Below are 17,087 nucleotides of genomic sequence, written 5' to 3' on the forward strand. Positions count from 1 at the left end.
GAGACTAGTTACATCCTTTTTATTTTCTCTAGAAAAAAATCAGAACATAGAGCTGAATTTACATAAGCCACCAGTGCCTTGTGGATGACATTAATGGTGTGAAAGGGATCTCACAGACTGAATACATGGATCATCTGTAAACCGGTTGTGGAGTCCCAGCGGCAGAAACCAGGTGAGCAGAGGCGGTCACCGTTCCTAAAGTGGCTCAAAGTCCCTTTGGCACATGGATATGTTGCCAGTTCTGCTTTCCCTCCCTAGGCCTTGAGGAGGAAAAGAAAGCTGCATGGAGTGGCTAGGAATAAGGTTTTCCCCAGATTTCAGGTAGATTTCCTCAATCTCCAAGGATCAATTATTAGTTGGGGATAATTAAAGTATTTTTACAGAAATACAATTTTTTATGCATAGGATGTTTTTAGTCCAACACACACTCTCCCTCTCTCACAGCAGTAGGGGGAAACCCAGAACATTTCCCACCCAAACCAGACACAGAGCTCACTGTGGAGTCCACTATATAAATGGACTGTAATTCAATATCAGAGCAAGAACAGGGATGCCAAGTAATGGCAAGATCATATCAGCCATCAGGATACAGTCTAGGGGCCTCACTAATACACCCTTTGGCTGCATGTATAACAGCTGGCATTAAGCTGACCATTCCATTGAAGCGGAAGGGAAAAGCAAAGCTGAGACATTTGGTTGCCTGCTGGAGAAGACCCCATTACCATTACCACTGGCAGCCTCTTTGCCACCTGAGTTCCTTCTAAACTCTAAAAGTCCTTTATCAGACACCTTATCTATTTGTTCCTCTCTCTGCTCCAAGCCTTTCAGTGGAGAAGATGCCTTAACTCTCCAGAGTCAATTTACGAGCTATGGTGGCTTTCCCCTAAGGAGGGGGTGCCGGGGGTGGAATGTCTTACTTTCTCCTAGGATAGGACTCCAGGTTTGCATCTGAGGTGTGGATGTTGGATTACATTGGCAATCTCCTCTTTTGTACTGCCAACACTGTTGCAAATATGGGAGGGAAAGGAATGAGCTCAACAACATTGCTGGTAACACTTCAATATCAGATATACATTCAAAGAGAAGGAGAGGGGATCCATTCGGAACTGCGTAAGAGTTCCAAGCTGCAGTAGGCCTGTACCAAAGTGACTCAAACAAACCACCGCATCATCAGCTCCAAGCCAGCACTCGGGGGACATGACCTTCTTTCCCGAGCCTCATGAAGAACATGACCAAACCCCACACAGAACTCAGCTCAGCATTTCAGTGACATGCAGGCCACTTTCTAAAACCTCTTTAAAAACAATCCCCTCCAAGGAGAAGTGACCGTTTAACTGTTTCCCCTTCAATATCTTTCAGTGTTATCTGCTGTCCCTACAATTGTGACGATGGCTGGCACAGTGCACATATATGGATGCGTGTTACTGGCTCCTTCTCGGCAGGCCTGGTACCAGCACGCTGCACTGCTACATGTGCAGGGAGAAGGGAGCCCAGTCCAGTGCTCCTTGTGGAAATAAAGCACCAGGAGTAGTTCTAGAGTGCTTCCTGGAGCTGTTAGACGAAGAGTGCTGGTTGGTCACAGCCTATTCTCTTCAGCTGGGAGAATGGTCTTTGTAAAGGGCAAAAAGGAGAGAAAAATATCTAGATTAAAAGAAAAGGGGACAAAATGCCTTAAAACCAGAGCAGGTCAGCGTGAAGACAGACTTTGCATACAATCTCTAGCCAACTGTCTATCTTGTGGAGACTACGGAACAGGGTTTCAGTAGTTGTCACCGTACAGCAGATTGTTCTCTTTTTTAACACCAGACTAAAAGCGGTCATAGATCTACCTGCTGACTGTGCTGTGGTAGCCACGGGCGCTGGACCTGAACAGGTACTGTCAGCTCCCTTTATACCACAGTTGAAATTAGCACAGCTTTTTTTAAAAGGGAGGCTCCATCTTTCACCCAGCTCTGGCCTAACATTTGCAAACTTATCGGAGGGCCACTTAATGGTAGCGGTATACAGCAGCTAGTCCTAGCAAGTTCCACAGTTCCCCAGAAGTCGGGAGGGGGGGCGGGGGCGGCTGTGAGCTCGAGTAAAGTGCAAAATGCTTGTGTAAATAGCATGGATCAGAGTGTAGAAGTGGAAAAAGCAGCGGTGGCAGATTTGCTAGACCTTTCAACAAGTATGCTATCGATATAAAGGAATTTCTCCTCTACACACTAGTTCATAGTGGCGGGAGTTTCACCTATATATAGGTGCCATGGTGCTCCTATGGAGCACACCTCTCCAGGTGTGCTTATCACTAAGTTACACCTCTACAGAGGCTTGACTGAGCTTGCATGGATAAGAGCAGAAGACTGTAGAATTCACCTCTAATACAGGTGTGTGTACCTGTGTGACTTTCACCTCTGTGTAGGCATACGGGCCAGTGTGAATGAGATCTTGAATATCACAATGCAAAATTATGGAACCACCCTGCCCCCAACCACACACCCTTGCCCCCAGGTATGCACATGCATGTCACAGACAGGTGTGATCTCCTGCACAGCTATGCATTCCTGCACCATGCTGGTGAGTACATGGGTGAGTGGGAGTATTGGGGCAGCACAGTACGAGTCTCTGAGATTACACAGGAAGTTGAGAGCTGCTGAAATCACCCTGGTCAGGTACTATTTCAGCACTGCCAGGTACGTACAGTCCATGGGAGTGGGAGATAAAAATCACAAAACAAAGTCCATAAAACAAGAGGGTTTGGGGGCTCTGTAAGAAGAAACTGCTGGTCATTTGACTCTCTAAAGCAAGTCCTCTCCCTTGTGGGTAGAAGAGCATAAGAGTGAGCAAGGTGCCTGGGAAGTGAGGCACTGTTGAGTGGCCTCCATGGGCAAGGGAGTGCATTCCCAAAAAGAGGTGGGCAGTTAGTTTTGGGGGGCTGGGAGAAAGCCTAGCTGCCACCCCCTATGGCTCGCTGGCAGCATTATGGCGTATAAGCAGGAGGCGGCTGGAACTGGTTGATCACTTCGTACTCTGCGGGGTAAGGTTCATTCTCCTCCATCTCGGACAGCAGCTCCAGTGCCTGCTCCTCCTCCTCGGTCGGGTAGTGGCGCAGCAGGTTGGCAGCAGTAGCGAGGATGGAGGCTCCGCCGGCTCCCGCCACCAGGTAAAAGCTGACAGCAAAGGTGACGTAGACCTGAGACCCATGGTACTTTTTGTGCTGCTGTTGCTGTGCAAGAATCAGCTCCGAGGCCCAGTAACAGAATCCAATCACAGTGGCACATTGCAAAACTGAGACCAGCAGCCATGGAGGATATGCAAGAGAGAGAAAGTAGTAAGTGACAAGGAGGAAGCAAATTACTCTATTTGTTAGGCAAAAATCAACGAGACTGCACAGGAAGCCCCCTGGGAGACCACCACAAAGCAAACAGAAAGGCCAGGTTTTCAGGGCTGGCCCGATGTCTCTGCACAGTAATGCACACGAACCCCAGCCTGACTTCTATAACCTGCATAGCACGGTGGGAGGGTTCGTTAACTAGAAGTGGGAAAACGGACACATGCAATAAAAGCCAAAACAGGCTGGGAGAAATCATGGGCAATGTGGGCTTTAAGGAGGAGCTGACCATGCCTGGGAGTCAGGGCCAGAGTGTTCAATCTCTAAATTCATCTTTCACAAACCGGGGAAGGGGGCACATGGGAGCCAGCAGGCAGGAAGGGAAGTTGAAGGTTCACGCAAGTTACACAGCTTTGCACCACACCTTTGGCACATGTCCAGGGCTGATTTAGAACAACCCTGGTCACAGTGCACAGCGGGCAGCTGGCACCTGTGTGACACAGCAGGTTGGGGCGTACAACCCTGCTGCTACGAAGATCAATGGCAATTCTTCCCCTGACCTGGGGGGAAGGGGACCCATGGTTATCTTGGTTCACTCTGTGCTAAGGGATCACTCTGAAAATGAAACATACCAGCTCATCCCCATTAACAGAGTAAATATAAACTTCATCCTAGGCCTCTATTTCTCACAGATTTAACCCCCGCTTTTTAAGCTGCAGCTGCACAACATGGAGCAAGAGTCCGGCAGCCAAGAGCACAGACTGACACCTCTAGGACTCTAATGCTCTGTGCTGATAGCAGAGGGGAAGATAGCGGCAGAGCTCATGTGCCTTTGAGAACGCAGACCCAGCAGGGATCAGGGTCACAAGGAAGGCAAGGAAAACCCCTTTGGATAGCAACACTATATCCTGTTTGCTATGCTCTGAGGTATAGTTGGCTGAGGGTGTACAAGGGCCCAAGGTAAGATATCAGCTCAGCTTTCCCATGCTGCAGTTGATGGTGCTAACTTCCGTGCTCGTATGCTACCTCACATAACCAGCCTCACTGAGGTGCAAATGCCCTGGCAGTTACCTGTGAGAATGTGAGCAAAAGCATAGCGCCGAGTGATCTTCAGCGCAGGATGCTTGGGTCCAAAAACATCCAGCAGGAAAGCTGAAAGGCTGCAGATTATTCCAAGGAAACAGAAAGCAGCGATGACCCGGAGCAACAAGACCGTCTGTGGATTCATGCAGTAGTCTGAGAAAGAGAGAATACAAAGTGTCAAACCTCAAAATCTCACTGTCATAATGGATTTTGAGCTGCTCAGCTCATTCAAACACTGAGATGGGTTTCTCAGAACCGAATCATTTAACCGTCCACATGCCTCAGAATCCATGCAGGGGACTGCACAGGCATCAGCCTTCAGCTACCAGGCCTTTATTGGGGGCATCTTCACTTGGAGCTCTGCAGAGCACATTTCTACTGAAATATTCACACTTTATCCAGACATCATACTTCTGTCCCTCAACCAAAGCAGGAATGACTGATCAGTTATCAAACACGGGAACAGAGCCTGCCCGTCATACCAGATCAGAAATATCAGTTCAGACGTCTTCTGCCTCTGCCCAATCATCCAGCCCAAAGTTATTCCCACAAGAGCGCAATGGCGACAGAGATCTATACATAAATTTAGGGGCCAATCACAAGGTGCTGTGAACCCTCAACTCCTATTGACTTCAGTCCGAGGTGTGGGTGCTCAGTGCCTCTCAAGAGGTGCTTATCACCCCATAATTTGCAATTCTGTACAATGTTTTTCCAAAGCTAGTGAAAGGCACTAACAAAACAGAAGAGATACAGGTACAAACCAGGACATTGCCAGTTGCATTCACCTTAATATTCCAAAGTGTATACACTGCAACTATCAACCAGATCAGTCAAATATTTCACTGGAAGTTATTACGCTGATGAAACTGACTCAGGAAACACAGACAAGAATCTAAGGCAGCTGAGGCAACGGGAAATAACAAAAGAGTCTGCAAATTAAACTGAGTTAGTAATAAAAAGCCTCCTGGTAACACACCTAACATTGGTTTCAGAGTAGCAGCTGTGTTAGTCTGTATTCGCAAAAAGAAAAGGAGGGCTTGTGGCACCTTAGAGACTAACCAATTTATTTGAGCATAAGCTTTCGTGAGCTACAGCTCACTTCATCGGATGCATTCAGTGGAAAATACAGTGAGGAGATTTGTAGACACACAGAACATGAAACAATGGGAGTTATCATACACACTGTAAGGAGAGTGTAACATACATACATTACAGTGTGTATGATAACTCCCATTTTTTCTGTGTGTCTAAATCTCCTCGCTGTATTTTCCACTGAATGCATCTGATGAAGTGAGCTGTAGCTCACGAAAGCTCATGCTCAAATAAATTGGTTAGTCTCTAAGGTGCCACAAGCACTCCTTTTCTTTTTACACCTAACATTGTGTCTAGACGAATAAGTTAGTGCTGTAGAAATGGAGATCACCTTGCAGCCCAGAGGTGGCCATTCCTTCAAGGGTTAACTCTGGTTTGCTCTTAACTATTCCAATAATGATCTATGGTCACTTGTGTTGGCAAGTTTGCCTTCGTGAGAGTTTTAGGATGCTGAAATTTGCTGGTTTAGCAGCCCACAAGAAAGAAATTCCCTTTTTGTTCACAGATTAGGCACAGCCTGGAAAGCACTGGGCAAGTTCCCCCAAGCCCACCCACCACCATACGCAACCTGGAGTGGTGATGGCATAGGGCAGTTCCATCTCCAGGGTGGTGCCAGTTCTCAGCCCCTGAGGCTGACAAGGAGAAGGCCAATTAAGGTTTGATGGGATGAGGGGGTTAGCTCCTTTAGTCCAGCAGCATTAATTGTAGCAGAGAACGATCACTGTGGCTTATTTTATATTTTGGCTAAGAGATGTTGATAAGCGCAACACACAGAACAACTTACATAAGAGGCTGGATGCAATTACGCCTGTTTGTTGAGGACAATGAACCCTCTTCTTCTAGCATCCCCAGCAAAGTGAAACGGTTTCAGTCATTTAACACTGCATAAGCATCACGTTAACCACATGTTAGCAGTCTGAAAACTGACATTAATTTTTATATATTGCCTGCAGCAATGGTGTTCACCATGCTGCTAACAGAGCTGCGTGACACCTCTAAATGGACAACCTACCCTAAATTCTCAATTACTGAGGGACAATCTTCACTCATTGATATGTGCTTTCCACAACCAACTCTCTGTATAAGTTTTCATGATCGATGTATCCAAATACTTGGATGCTAAAATCTAAACTATATTCTTAAATTTATTCACCTAAATTTGGGTTAATGCTGATTATGTACTCTATGTATCTTATGATTTTTTAAACAAACTTTGTGTTTGTGGATAGTCTAAGCCCTATATCCAGATGTACAGGCATTCTTTTCTCAACTTGTGTATTATATAATTTTAACATTAGCTTTAATCAAAAATTTAAATCTAACAGGCAGTTGGGTATGTGGAAAAGTCAACTGGCTGAAACAGTGCAACCTGGTGTGGAAGGTTTTAATGATGCAGACAATGAAATGGCCGGGGGGCAGGGGGGTTCCTATGCACTGTGCCACAAAAACTTGACCCAGTTACACAATCCATACATTTTTAAATCCTCCAGAGACTTGTTCCAAACTAACTCATGAATATTCTTTCTTTCTTTCTCCCTCCATCCTCTCTTCTTTCATCTAGCACCAGCTTCCTCTCCATCCCGGACCATGATCTTCCCACTTTACATGAGCTGCAAGCTCATGCAGCAGCAATCTGGATCTGCCCTCCTGGAGTTCTCCCCGTACTACTCTCTATCTCATTTCCAAATGTCAACTGCAAATCTTCATTTCTTCTTCCTTGCCCATCTCACTCAGTTCCTCTCCCCCTCTCATGTTTTGGACTGCCACGTCAGGTTGGAAAGCATGGCAGGGGTGTGTTAATGTGGCTTATGCGAAAGACTACAAAGAAGGCGGCCCAGATCATGGAACTGGATTCCCACATGCACCCCCTGTAAACACCACCACCTCCATCAAACTAGGAGGAGAGTCACCTGCAGAGGGGAAACGAACACTTGAGATGAACTTAAACATCCTGTCAGAAGGCATCAGCAAAGCTTGTGACTCTCAGCTAACAAGGGCATGATTACAGCAGCGGTCCAGCAACTGAGACCAAATGGTGCTCTTTGTGGATGGAAGGGGTCACTCACGTGGATCTAACTGTGGTATTGTATGAAGCAGAAGGGAGGCAATTTAATATGGAATGACCATTGTGGGATTTCTCACCTCCTTGGTACAGTGGTAGTGTCAACTTCAGATATTGGGTAACATCAGCCTGCATTGTACATACAAATCTAGCGGTATTGCGAAGACTTTATGTAGATTATTTTATCCTGCACTAAGTACAGGTCGGTTAGAACCAAGGTTCTCTTTCTTCAGGCACTGTTTGTATGATTTGCCTTAGAAAGATCAGTGCACATACCGTAGCTGCTTTTCCACAGTTGTGTGTGTGTTACCCTGTATTATCGTTATTGAGGGCTGAGGGAGGCACAAGGGATGTGACTGCCTAAGGTCACACGGTGAGTCACTGGCACAGCCTGTGTTAGAACCCAGGCCCCCCAGGCTCCTGGCTCTAATCACAGCCTTGGAACTGAGAGTCACAAGCTGCTTCCGATGCCTTTTGGTGGGATGCTCGACTTCCCCTCAGTTGTTCACTTCCCCTTAGCAGGGGAGCCTCCCTCCTAGGTTAGTGGTGCTGTTTACAGCACAGAGCCCCACGCAGCTAGCAAAAGTTCAGATCTATGAGAGGTTTTGCACAGGAGTTATTTTAGTCTAGTCTCTTTCATGTTGAAAATATTTTCAAGAACTTTCACAGCTGACTAGACACTCGACAGGCAAGTCACTTCTGTTTTATATTACTTCCATCTTGGCAACATAAAGCTGCATAAAAACATATTCAACAAGTACGTACCCAAATTGAGCACAATATTATCATCCGCAGACCTCGGTCACATCACCTTAACCAGGGTAAATTCTCCAACGGCCTATTATAAAACTTGGGTCTAAACATTTACCCTAACTGTGAGCTCAACTGTAAGAAGTGAGAAAAAGTTGAGAAACAAACGCCAATGGGAAAAAGTGCAAAAGCCGAAACAGAAAGACTAAATTTGTCCAAACAAAACGACCTACTGATATAACTTAAAGGCTATGTTAAAATCATGCTTGGTAAACAAGAAAATGTGGAACCAGAAATCAGTGAATCAGAATTGGTGTCAGAAACTAGGTCTAACAGGTGGACAAACTAATAATGTATTCTGCTTATCACTCCCCTTTTAAGGTCCTCAAAAAGAAACTTGGCCCGGGTGGGGCGCTGGGGGGGTGTTAGATGAAAGACTTTCTCTTCTCCCACTCCCCTCCATGTGTCCCTTTCTTTCCCTGCCTTAGTTCCTCTCTTTGCTAGCCCTCTCCTTTTTCCTTCTGTCTAACAAGAGTCTGGCTGAGGCAGCTAAAGTTTTCTATATATTTTGCAACACTGCTGTAAGCCTGTGACCAGAGAGGCAGCTAAAAGCAATGCGCTAACTAGCCCAATGCTAGTACGAGTTTGCTGGGCCTTGGAGTGGCTGATAAGACCATGTGCTGGGCCTGTTTTTTCCAGCAGTGAGGTTAAAAGTGAAATTCAACACTGCGTGTCTACGAGTTAGAGAAGGGAACTGGAGTCCCTGGGTTCTATTCCCAGTACTGCCATGTCACTTGGTCTCACTGTGCTTTAGTTTCCACATCTGCTCAATGGGAATCATGCCAATCATCCCAAAATCACTGAGATCCTAGGATGGAAATTACCCCACAAGGGGCAGAGTTTGTTACGAACAACACAAGCATATACAGTAAAACCTCAAGCGTTACAAACACCTTGGGAATGGAAGCTGTTCATAACTGAACAAAACATGTTGGTGGTTCTTTCAAAAGTTTACAAATGAACATTGACTTAATACAGCTTTGAAACTTGACTATGCTGAAGAAAAATGCTACTTTTAACCATCTTAATGTAAATGCAACAAGCACAGGAACAGTTTCCTTACCTTATCAAATCATTTTTAAAACTTCCTTTTTTTTTTTAGTAGTTTATGTTTAACACAGTACTGTATTGTACAGTATTTGCTTTTTTATTTTTATCTCTGCCGCTGCCTGATTGCATACTTCTGATTCCAAGAGAGGTGGGTGATTGACCAGTCAGTTCGTAACTCTGGTGTTCATAACTCTGAAGTTCGACTGTAGATAATAATGCATGTAGCTTACAATATATCGTGCACGTGGAATAAATATGACAGGAGTGAGGTAAAGATGGGTCCCAAAGGGCAAGAATGATAGAGCTGAGAAAAGCTCGGGCAGCATGATTTGATTAGCATTTTAACAGCTTGAGAATTTTATCAACACAGATGTTTGTAGCAGCAGGATTCAAACATAAAAACTAGGGCTGTCAAGAGATTAAAAAAATTAATTGTGATTAATCACACTGTTAAATAATAATACAATACCATTTATTTAAATATTTTTGGATGTTTTCTACATTTTCAAATATATTGATTTCAATTACAATACAGAATACAAAGAATACGGCTGCTACTCTGAAATCTTTGTGTTACTCTGTATTCGCAAAAGAAAAGGAGTACTTATGGCACCTTAGAGACTAACAAATTTATTTGAGCATAAGCTTTCGTGAACTACAGCTCACTTCATCGGATGCATTCAGTGGAAAATATAGAAAGTGTACAGTGTTTTCTACATTTTCAAATATATTGATTATTTGTATATTGATTTCAATTACAACACAGAATGCAAAGTGTACAGTGCACACTTTATATTTATTTTATGATGACAGGAAAATTCAACTAATACAAGTAATGTAGTGCAATCTGTTTATCGTGAAATTTGAACTTACAAATGTACAATTATGTACAAAAAAACCTGTATTCAAAAATAAAACAAAGTCCACTCAGTCCTACTTCTTGTTCAGTTAATCACTCAGACAAACAAGTTTACCTTTGCAGGAGATAATGCTGCTTGCTTCTTGTTTGCAATGTCACTTGAAAGTGAGAACAGACATTCTCATGGCATTGTTGCAGCCGGCGTCGCAAGATATTTACCTGCCAGACGTGCTAAAGATTCTTATGTCCCTTCATGCTTCAATCACCATTCCAGGGGACATGTGTCCATGCTGATGACGGGTTCTGCTCGATAACAATCCAAAGCAGAGCGGACCGACGCATGTTCATTTTCGTTATCTGAGTCAGATGCCACCAGCAGAAGGTTGATTTTCTTTTTTGGTGGTTTGGGTTCTGTAGTTTCCGCATAGGAGTGTTGTTCTTTTAAGACTTCTGAAAGCATGCTACACATCTCATCCCTCTCAGATTTTGGAAGGCACTTCAGATTCTTAAACCATGGGTCGAGTGCTGTAGATATCTTTAGAAATCTCACATTAGTACCTTCTCTGCATTTTGTGAAATCTGCAGTGAAAGTGTTCTTAAAATAGACATTTGCTGGGTCATCATCTGAAACTGCCATAACATGAAATATATGGCAGAATGCGGGTAAAACAGAGCAGGGAGGACACAATTCCACCTTCAAGGAGTTCAGTCACAAATTTAATTAACACATTTTTTTTTAACAAGTGTCATCAGCATGGAAGCATGTCCTCCGAAATGGTGGCTGAAGCATGAAGGGGCATACGAATGTTTAGCATATCTGTCATGTAAATACCTTGCAATGCTGGCTACAAAAGTGCCACACATTAGGACTTTTAGGCTCTGAAGTTTTACATTGTTTCGTTTTTGAGTGCAGTTATGTAACAAAAAAAATCGACATTTCTAAGTTGCACCTTCAACACAAAGAGACTGCACTACAGTACTTGTATGAGGTGAATTGAAAAATACCATCTTTTGTTTTTCATTTTTACAGTGCAAATATTTGTGCAAAATACAGTGCAAAAATAATATACAGTTTGATTTTTATTACAACACAGAATATAATATATATGAAAATGCAGAACATCCAAAATATTTAATACATTTCAATTGGTATACTATTGTTTAACAGTGCGATTAAAACTGCGATGAATCACGATTAATTTTTTTAATCGCAATTAATTTTTCTCAGTTCATCGCGTGAGTTAACTGCGATAATCAACAGCCCTAATAAAAACAAAGGATTAGATGCAGGACACAGAGCTGCAGCTGCTAAAAATCAGAAACCCAATACTCTTCCTTTCCTTGTTTGATCTAAATTTTCACTTCAGCTCATCATAAAGCAAATACAAAACACTCTGTTGCTGGACACCATGGGGTTCGTGTGCCTGTGATCTCAGGAATAAATGCACCATGAGCAAATTTCTTTGATGTTATCTCTGTGCTTCCACAACTCACCTGTGTACAGTTTTACAGTAATCTCCTAAATCCCCCAGTAGAAATCCCCCATTGTAAAAGGTCTGCCTGGTTTTCACACGGTAGCTTAGTAACTGTGGAGCACTTTCAGAACTTCTAGAACACCTCCTCCCTGCCAAGAAGCAGGCCAGGGCTTTATGAAGTGATGTCATCTAGGCCAGGAGGATTTTAAAGCTGTGATTTTAAAAACTGATCACTTGAATTAGCACAGTGGCCAAACAAACGGCAGCAGGTGCTGTGTTATCACATAGGAGTCAAAGCAACCTCAAAGCATTTGCCACTTGGGCCCGCTGGAATTGTGAGCCTTACAGAGGTGATGTCAGCCTTTGATAGAGTGAGGAAGTCATTGCACTTTTGAATTCCCTAGCAGCTGGTCATGAAGCAAAGCCCAGAGCTCAGAAGGTCAGCTGTCCTCCCAACTACAGGGGCGCTATCCATACGACTGCTAGTGGAGCAGGAAGAGTGAGTTTATACAAAGGAAAAAGTGGCTATTAAATAAGTCACGGATGAACGCTTTAAAGGTGAACCTCAACATTGAACCAAATAACCCTCCTTAATAAGATTCCAAGAGGGAGGGAGAAGTCATTGTTAAGCAATGAAAGCAGTGCTGTACCTGAATAAAACTCACCCCTTTAAATGCTCAGAGATCTGAGTAGCATACTTTATGGTTCTTCTATCCAAAAGAATGACACACACCAGGCAACGGCAGCTCCAATTTCTCGGTTAGGAAGGTCAATCCTAGCACTAATTACACGGTTTTACAACAGGCATGTAGGTTCTCCCCCACTTTAGGCATCTCAAAAAGCAAGTTTTTCATTATTAGCAACATATTTGCAGTCATGGCCTAGCTAACATTGGATCACTACACTGAGAGGAGGGTCCGCGAGGAAAGAGCAAATCCATATTTGGAAGCCTGCACTTGCTGGCCAGCTTGTCAGAGTAACCTTCTTACATTGGTGCTGCCTCTCAAGAGCTAACTGGCTAGTGGCGAGTCCTAAGGGCTTATTTACACAGTGTGGTAGCACGCACCAGTGGGGTGTGAATTCTAATTTGCACCAGTGTGTGTCAAGCACTAGCTGGCCCATGTGGATCCTGCTGATGTGCCTAAAAATTCCCTATTGTGTGTTAATGTAGTCCTATTTCAAACAGTAACGTTAATGCGCACTAGGGAACTGTCAGTGCGCACCAGCAGGGTCCACATGAGCCAGTTAGTAAACAACATGCTGGTGAGGACCAGAAGTCACACCCCACTGGTGCACACTAACTCACCATGTAAGCAAGCCCTCAGCAACAACATTAGGATCTGGATTTTGGGGTTGGCTGGATCAGCCTCAACTCCAAAATTAACCACTATAGATAGATAGATAGCACCTCATGACTGACACTCACACATGGGATGCTAGTCTTTAAAATGAGGAACAGGCAAAATACTGGAGTCAAAGACTCCAAGTGACTTAATATCCTGAGGTAAAGGGGTTGCTCTAACCTGTTGTCTGGAATTTAATCTCTTTGAAACAATCTGCAGAAACAAGCAGCAAGACGTAACGGATATATGATAGAGGAAAGAGATTTAGGTCTAAACATGACACAATCACACATGAATATGAACAACAACTTCTCAACCACATCTGACAGTAACTTGATTAAAACAGGAAATTAAAGGAAAAACTCAACTATACCAAAGTTTCTGTATTTCTTGCCTTTTCAAGAACATCTCCTTCCACTTCCCCAGCCAGTGCCAAGAACAAAGCTGATCCTAAGGATGTGATATGGACAAGGATATGAAGTGGTACTTTTCAGACTAATTTTTATTTAAAAGGAATTTGTGCTAGTGAAAGATGCTGAACGGACAGACCTGAAAATGAAGACCTCTATTTATCTCCAAAGCAGATGCCTAACACAGAGAGACAAGGCAAACTTTCAACATCAAAGTGTTTAAATCTAGTCTTAAAGGGACTCCATGGACCATTCTGACCTTGGTCTCTCAGCTAAGACTGACAACAAGGGATACATTTGTGCTACAGACACTTATCCACTAGGATCTAGTTAGAGAAGCATTGATTAATTTCACACAGACGATTAAGTAGCTACGAGGTAGGCAGTAACAATACTGAACTGACCCATGGTGACCCTTTACAAACCCACTGGGGCAAACACTTTGTAGAAATTCGGAACCCTCAGCAGAGGGTTCAAACAACGTTAAAAAGTTGATAATGTGGATCCACATTTATGAAGCTGAATGTTTTAGAATGGCTGGAAGGGACCTCAACAGGTCATCTAGCCCCACCTCCCCTGCTGGGACTATATTAAATACACCTAGACTGCCTCTGGGAGGTGTTTGAGTAACCTGTTTTTAAAATTCTCCAGTGACAGGAATTCACATTCGGGTAACCATGAAAAGGGGCGAAATGAGGGGAGAGACAGAAACCCAAAAAAAACAATTTTGTTGCAAATAAAATACACAAATGTTCATGAAAAAAAAATTAAATGTGAAAAAATTGTTCCTTTTAAAAACATGGAATGAAAGTCTTTTTTTTTTTTTAGTTTGAAGTTTTTTGCCAATTTTTCTCCCCCATTTTTCACCACCTCTATTTTCGCTAATAAAGAATGAATGGAATCTCCTTTCTTAGAAGTTTTTAAGGTCAGGCTTGACAAAGCCTGGCTGGGATGATTTAATTGGGGATGGGTCCTGCTTTTGAGCAGGGGGTTGGACTAGATGACCTCCTGAGGTCCCTTCCAACCCTGATATTCTATGATTCTATGAAACTGAACAAGCAACTAGTTTTTATAAAATTTAAGTCATTATCATGTGTTGTCCTTAAACCCAGTGCAAATTTCCAATGATGTTCTTTACACAGCTACCAGAAGCACATCAGACACTGTAAAGAAATCCGCAAAGACATGGGTTGAAATCCTGTGGAATGAACTCCCCCAGGAACTAAAGACCATCACAAACCTCCCCACCTTCCTCTCCAAGCATTTCCAATCTCCAATGCACCTTGATGCATTTCTTTTACTTCCCTTCTCTAGCATGAATACAGACCAACATGTAAATTTAAAAGCCCTAGAAACTACTGCACATGCTTCTCCCCCAGGAACAGTATGTGACAGGTGTCAGTCATGTTGCTTAATGCACTACTGGAAGGCACTCAGGTACTAGGGTGATGATTGTGGCAGAAGAACAGGAGAACGGCTATACTGAGTCCAGAACAACAGCCCAGTATCCTGTCTCTGACAGTTGCCAGTACCAGATGTGTCTGAGGAAGCGAACAGAACAGGGCAATTCTGAATAACCCACCTCCTGTCATCCAGTTCCAGCTTCTAGCAGTTTGAGGTCTAGGGACAACTGGAGCATGGGTTGTGTCCTTGACCATCTTGGCTAATAGCCATTGATGGACCTATTTGCCATGAACTTATTTAATTCTTTTTTTGAATTTAGTTATATTTTAACCCTCACAACATCCCATGGCAACGAGTTCCACAGGCTGACTGGGAGTTGTGTGAAGAAATACTCCCTTCTGTTTGTTTTAAGCCTGCTGCCTATTAATGTCATTGGGTGACCCATAGTTCTTGTGGTATGGGAAGGGGTAAATAACACTTCCCTATTCACTGTCTCTATGCCAGTCATGATTTTATAGACCTCTATCATATCCCCCCTTAGTCATCTCTTTTCTGAATACCTATATAGACTAAAATATAGAATCTGGACCCTATTAAGTCAATGGCAAAATTCCTAATGACTTCCAAAGGAACCATGAATGAAATCCTGGCTCTGTTCCAAAGAGCTCAGTCTAATTTCTGATGGAACACATTGAACGAGAGTCACTAAAAACGTGGGGTGAAGTAGGACGTCTTATCAAAATAACAGCCTGTAGTTCCCAGTTAAGGTGCATGCAAACATCTTGCTGCTCACCCAACAACTGGCTATAGGCCAACATAGAGCTTCTGCCCAGCACAGAGTTTAAAACCACCTCTCCCTCTACGTGCATGAACTGCCACTGATGCCACAGGCAATTCTGCGGAGAACAGAATCTCAGAGCTGAGACACCTGCCATCCAGATCAACATGCAGAATTCTGCCTCAAGAGCAAAGTCTGAAAGCAAGCCTCAAGCTGTTCAGTTCTTCGTGCAGAGCAGACAGGAAATGAAGTCAGTCATAATAAGGATGATTTGAGAAAGCCATGTCAGCCGTCACTGTACAAATATGCAATAGAAACAGCATGGGGATTTACAAGCCCTTTAAATGTACAGTATATGGCACTAATGCTTGCTCCTGCTTACTGGACCCAGGCCATTCCCAACCACATACTCCCCCACAGCTGATCCCAGGAGGAACAGAAAATAACCCATTCTCACCTCTAAGCAATTCTGGATCAACGTAGCCAAGTACATCAGCTACACCCAGCTCCTGACGGGAACAGGTCCCCCCATGAATCCGCAGCCAGGCAGGCTCGGCCAGCGCAGTGCACAGGGCCGTGATAGACAGGGCGCCGGGCAGCGCAGAGGCCAGGCTCCTCTCTGGCTGCTTTGGCAGGGCACCTCCACTCTGGCCTCTCCGCCTGCGCCCTCCAGGCAACCCAGAGCCACCTGGGGTGTACATGCCAGAATCCTCTCCTGGCGACGGATCCAGTACCAAGGGGCACAAACTAGCTCAGGGCAACCTGCCGTGGACCGTGCTGCGCTAGGTCCTCAGCAGGGCGCCGACGCCAGTCAGGACAACCCGCACGCGTGTCACGCGGGGGCCACGCTCGGTGAGGAAATCTCAGCACCCAAGAGGGGTGCCGGGGGGGCACAGCACCGCCGGCTCCCTCTAGGCGCTTAGGAAGAGGGGAACACGGCAAGCGCTCTCTGGAAGCCGAGTGGGCACCCAGGGGCCCAGGTGAGCGCCTGGGGGGTGCTGCAGGTGGGGGAAGCGCTCAGCAGCCGGCAGGCTCCCTACTGGGGGGGAGGGGAGCAGCAGGATCTCAGCTGGTCCCGGGAAGTCCCTATTGGGCAGGGGGTGCAGCAGGGTCCGAGCTGGTCCCCGGGGGGTTCCTACGGGGGGGGAGGGGCGCGGCGGGGCCCGAGCCGGGCGGGGGGGGTCCCTAGGGGGAGGGGCCCCGAGGTGACGGTCTCGCCTCCCCCTCCAGTCAGGGAAGCCCAGGCCCGGGAGGGTCTCTCGCCACAGTTCCCACTGCGGTCCGCACTTCCGGAGTCCCTCGAGTAGCGACCGGCCCCTGCAGCCGCGAGACCGAGACCGAGCCGCCGCCGCCGCCGAACGAACTTCCGCTTCCGCCTCCCGGGCCGGCAGCGGCGTACGTCCGACGTCAC

At 45.1% G+C, this 17,087-nt stretch overlaps 1 protein-coding gene across 1 annotated transcript; it reads right to left on the reverse strand.

The window, feature by feature from the left end:
* Positions 1 to 2: 2 nt before the first annotated feature.
* TMEM127 (transmembrane protein 127) lies at positions 3 to 17,040 on the reverse strand. Its single transcript, XM_077805766.1, has 3 exons — positions 16,134 to 17,040; positions 4,382 to 4,546; positions 3 to 3,267 (listed from the first exon to the last, which is right to left on the reverse strand). Exons 1-3 carry the CDS (start codon positions 16,375 to 16,377, stop codon positions 2,960 to 2,962), a joined length of 717 nt encoding a protein of 238 aa, XP_077661892.1. The 5' UTR covers positions 16,378 to 17,040; the 3' UTR covers positions 3 to 2,959.
* Between the last annotated feature and the right edge of the window lie 47 nt (positions 17,041 to 17,087).

The sequence above is a fragment of the Eretmochelys imbricata genome, chromosome 26, assembly GCF_965152235.1.
Source record: "Eretmochelys imbricata isolate rEreImb1 chromosome 26, rEreImb1.hap1, whole genome shotgun sequence".
In the NCBI taxonomy this organism is placed as follows: Eukaryota; Metazoa; Chordata; order Testudines; family Cheloniidae; genus Eretmochelys; species Eretmochelys imbricata.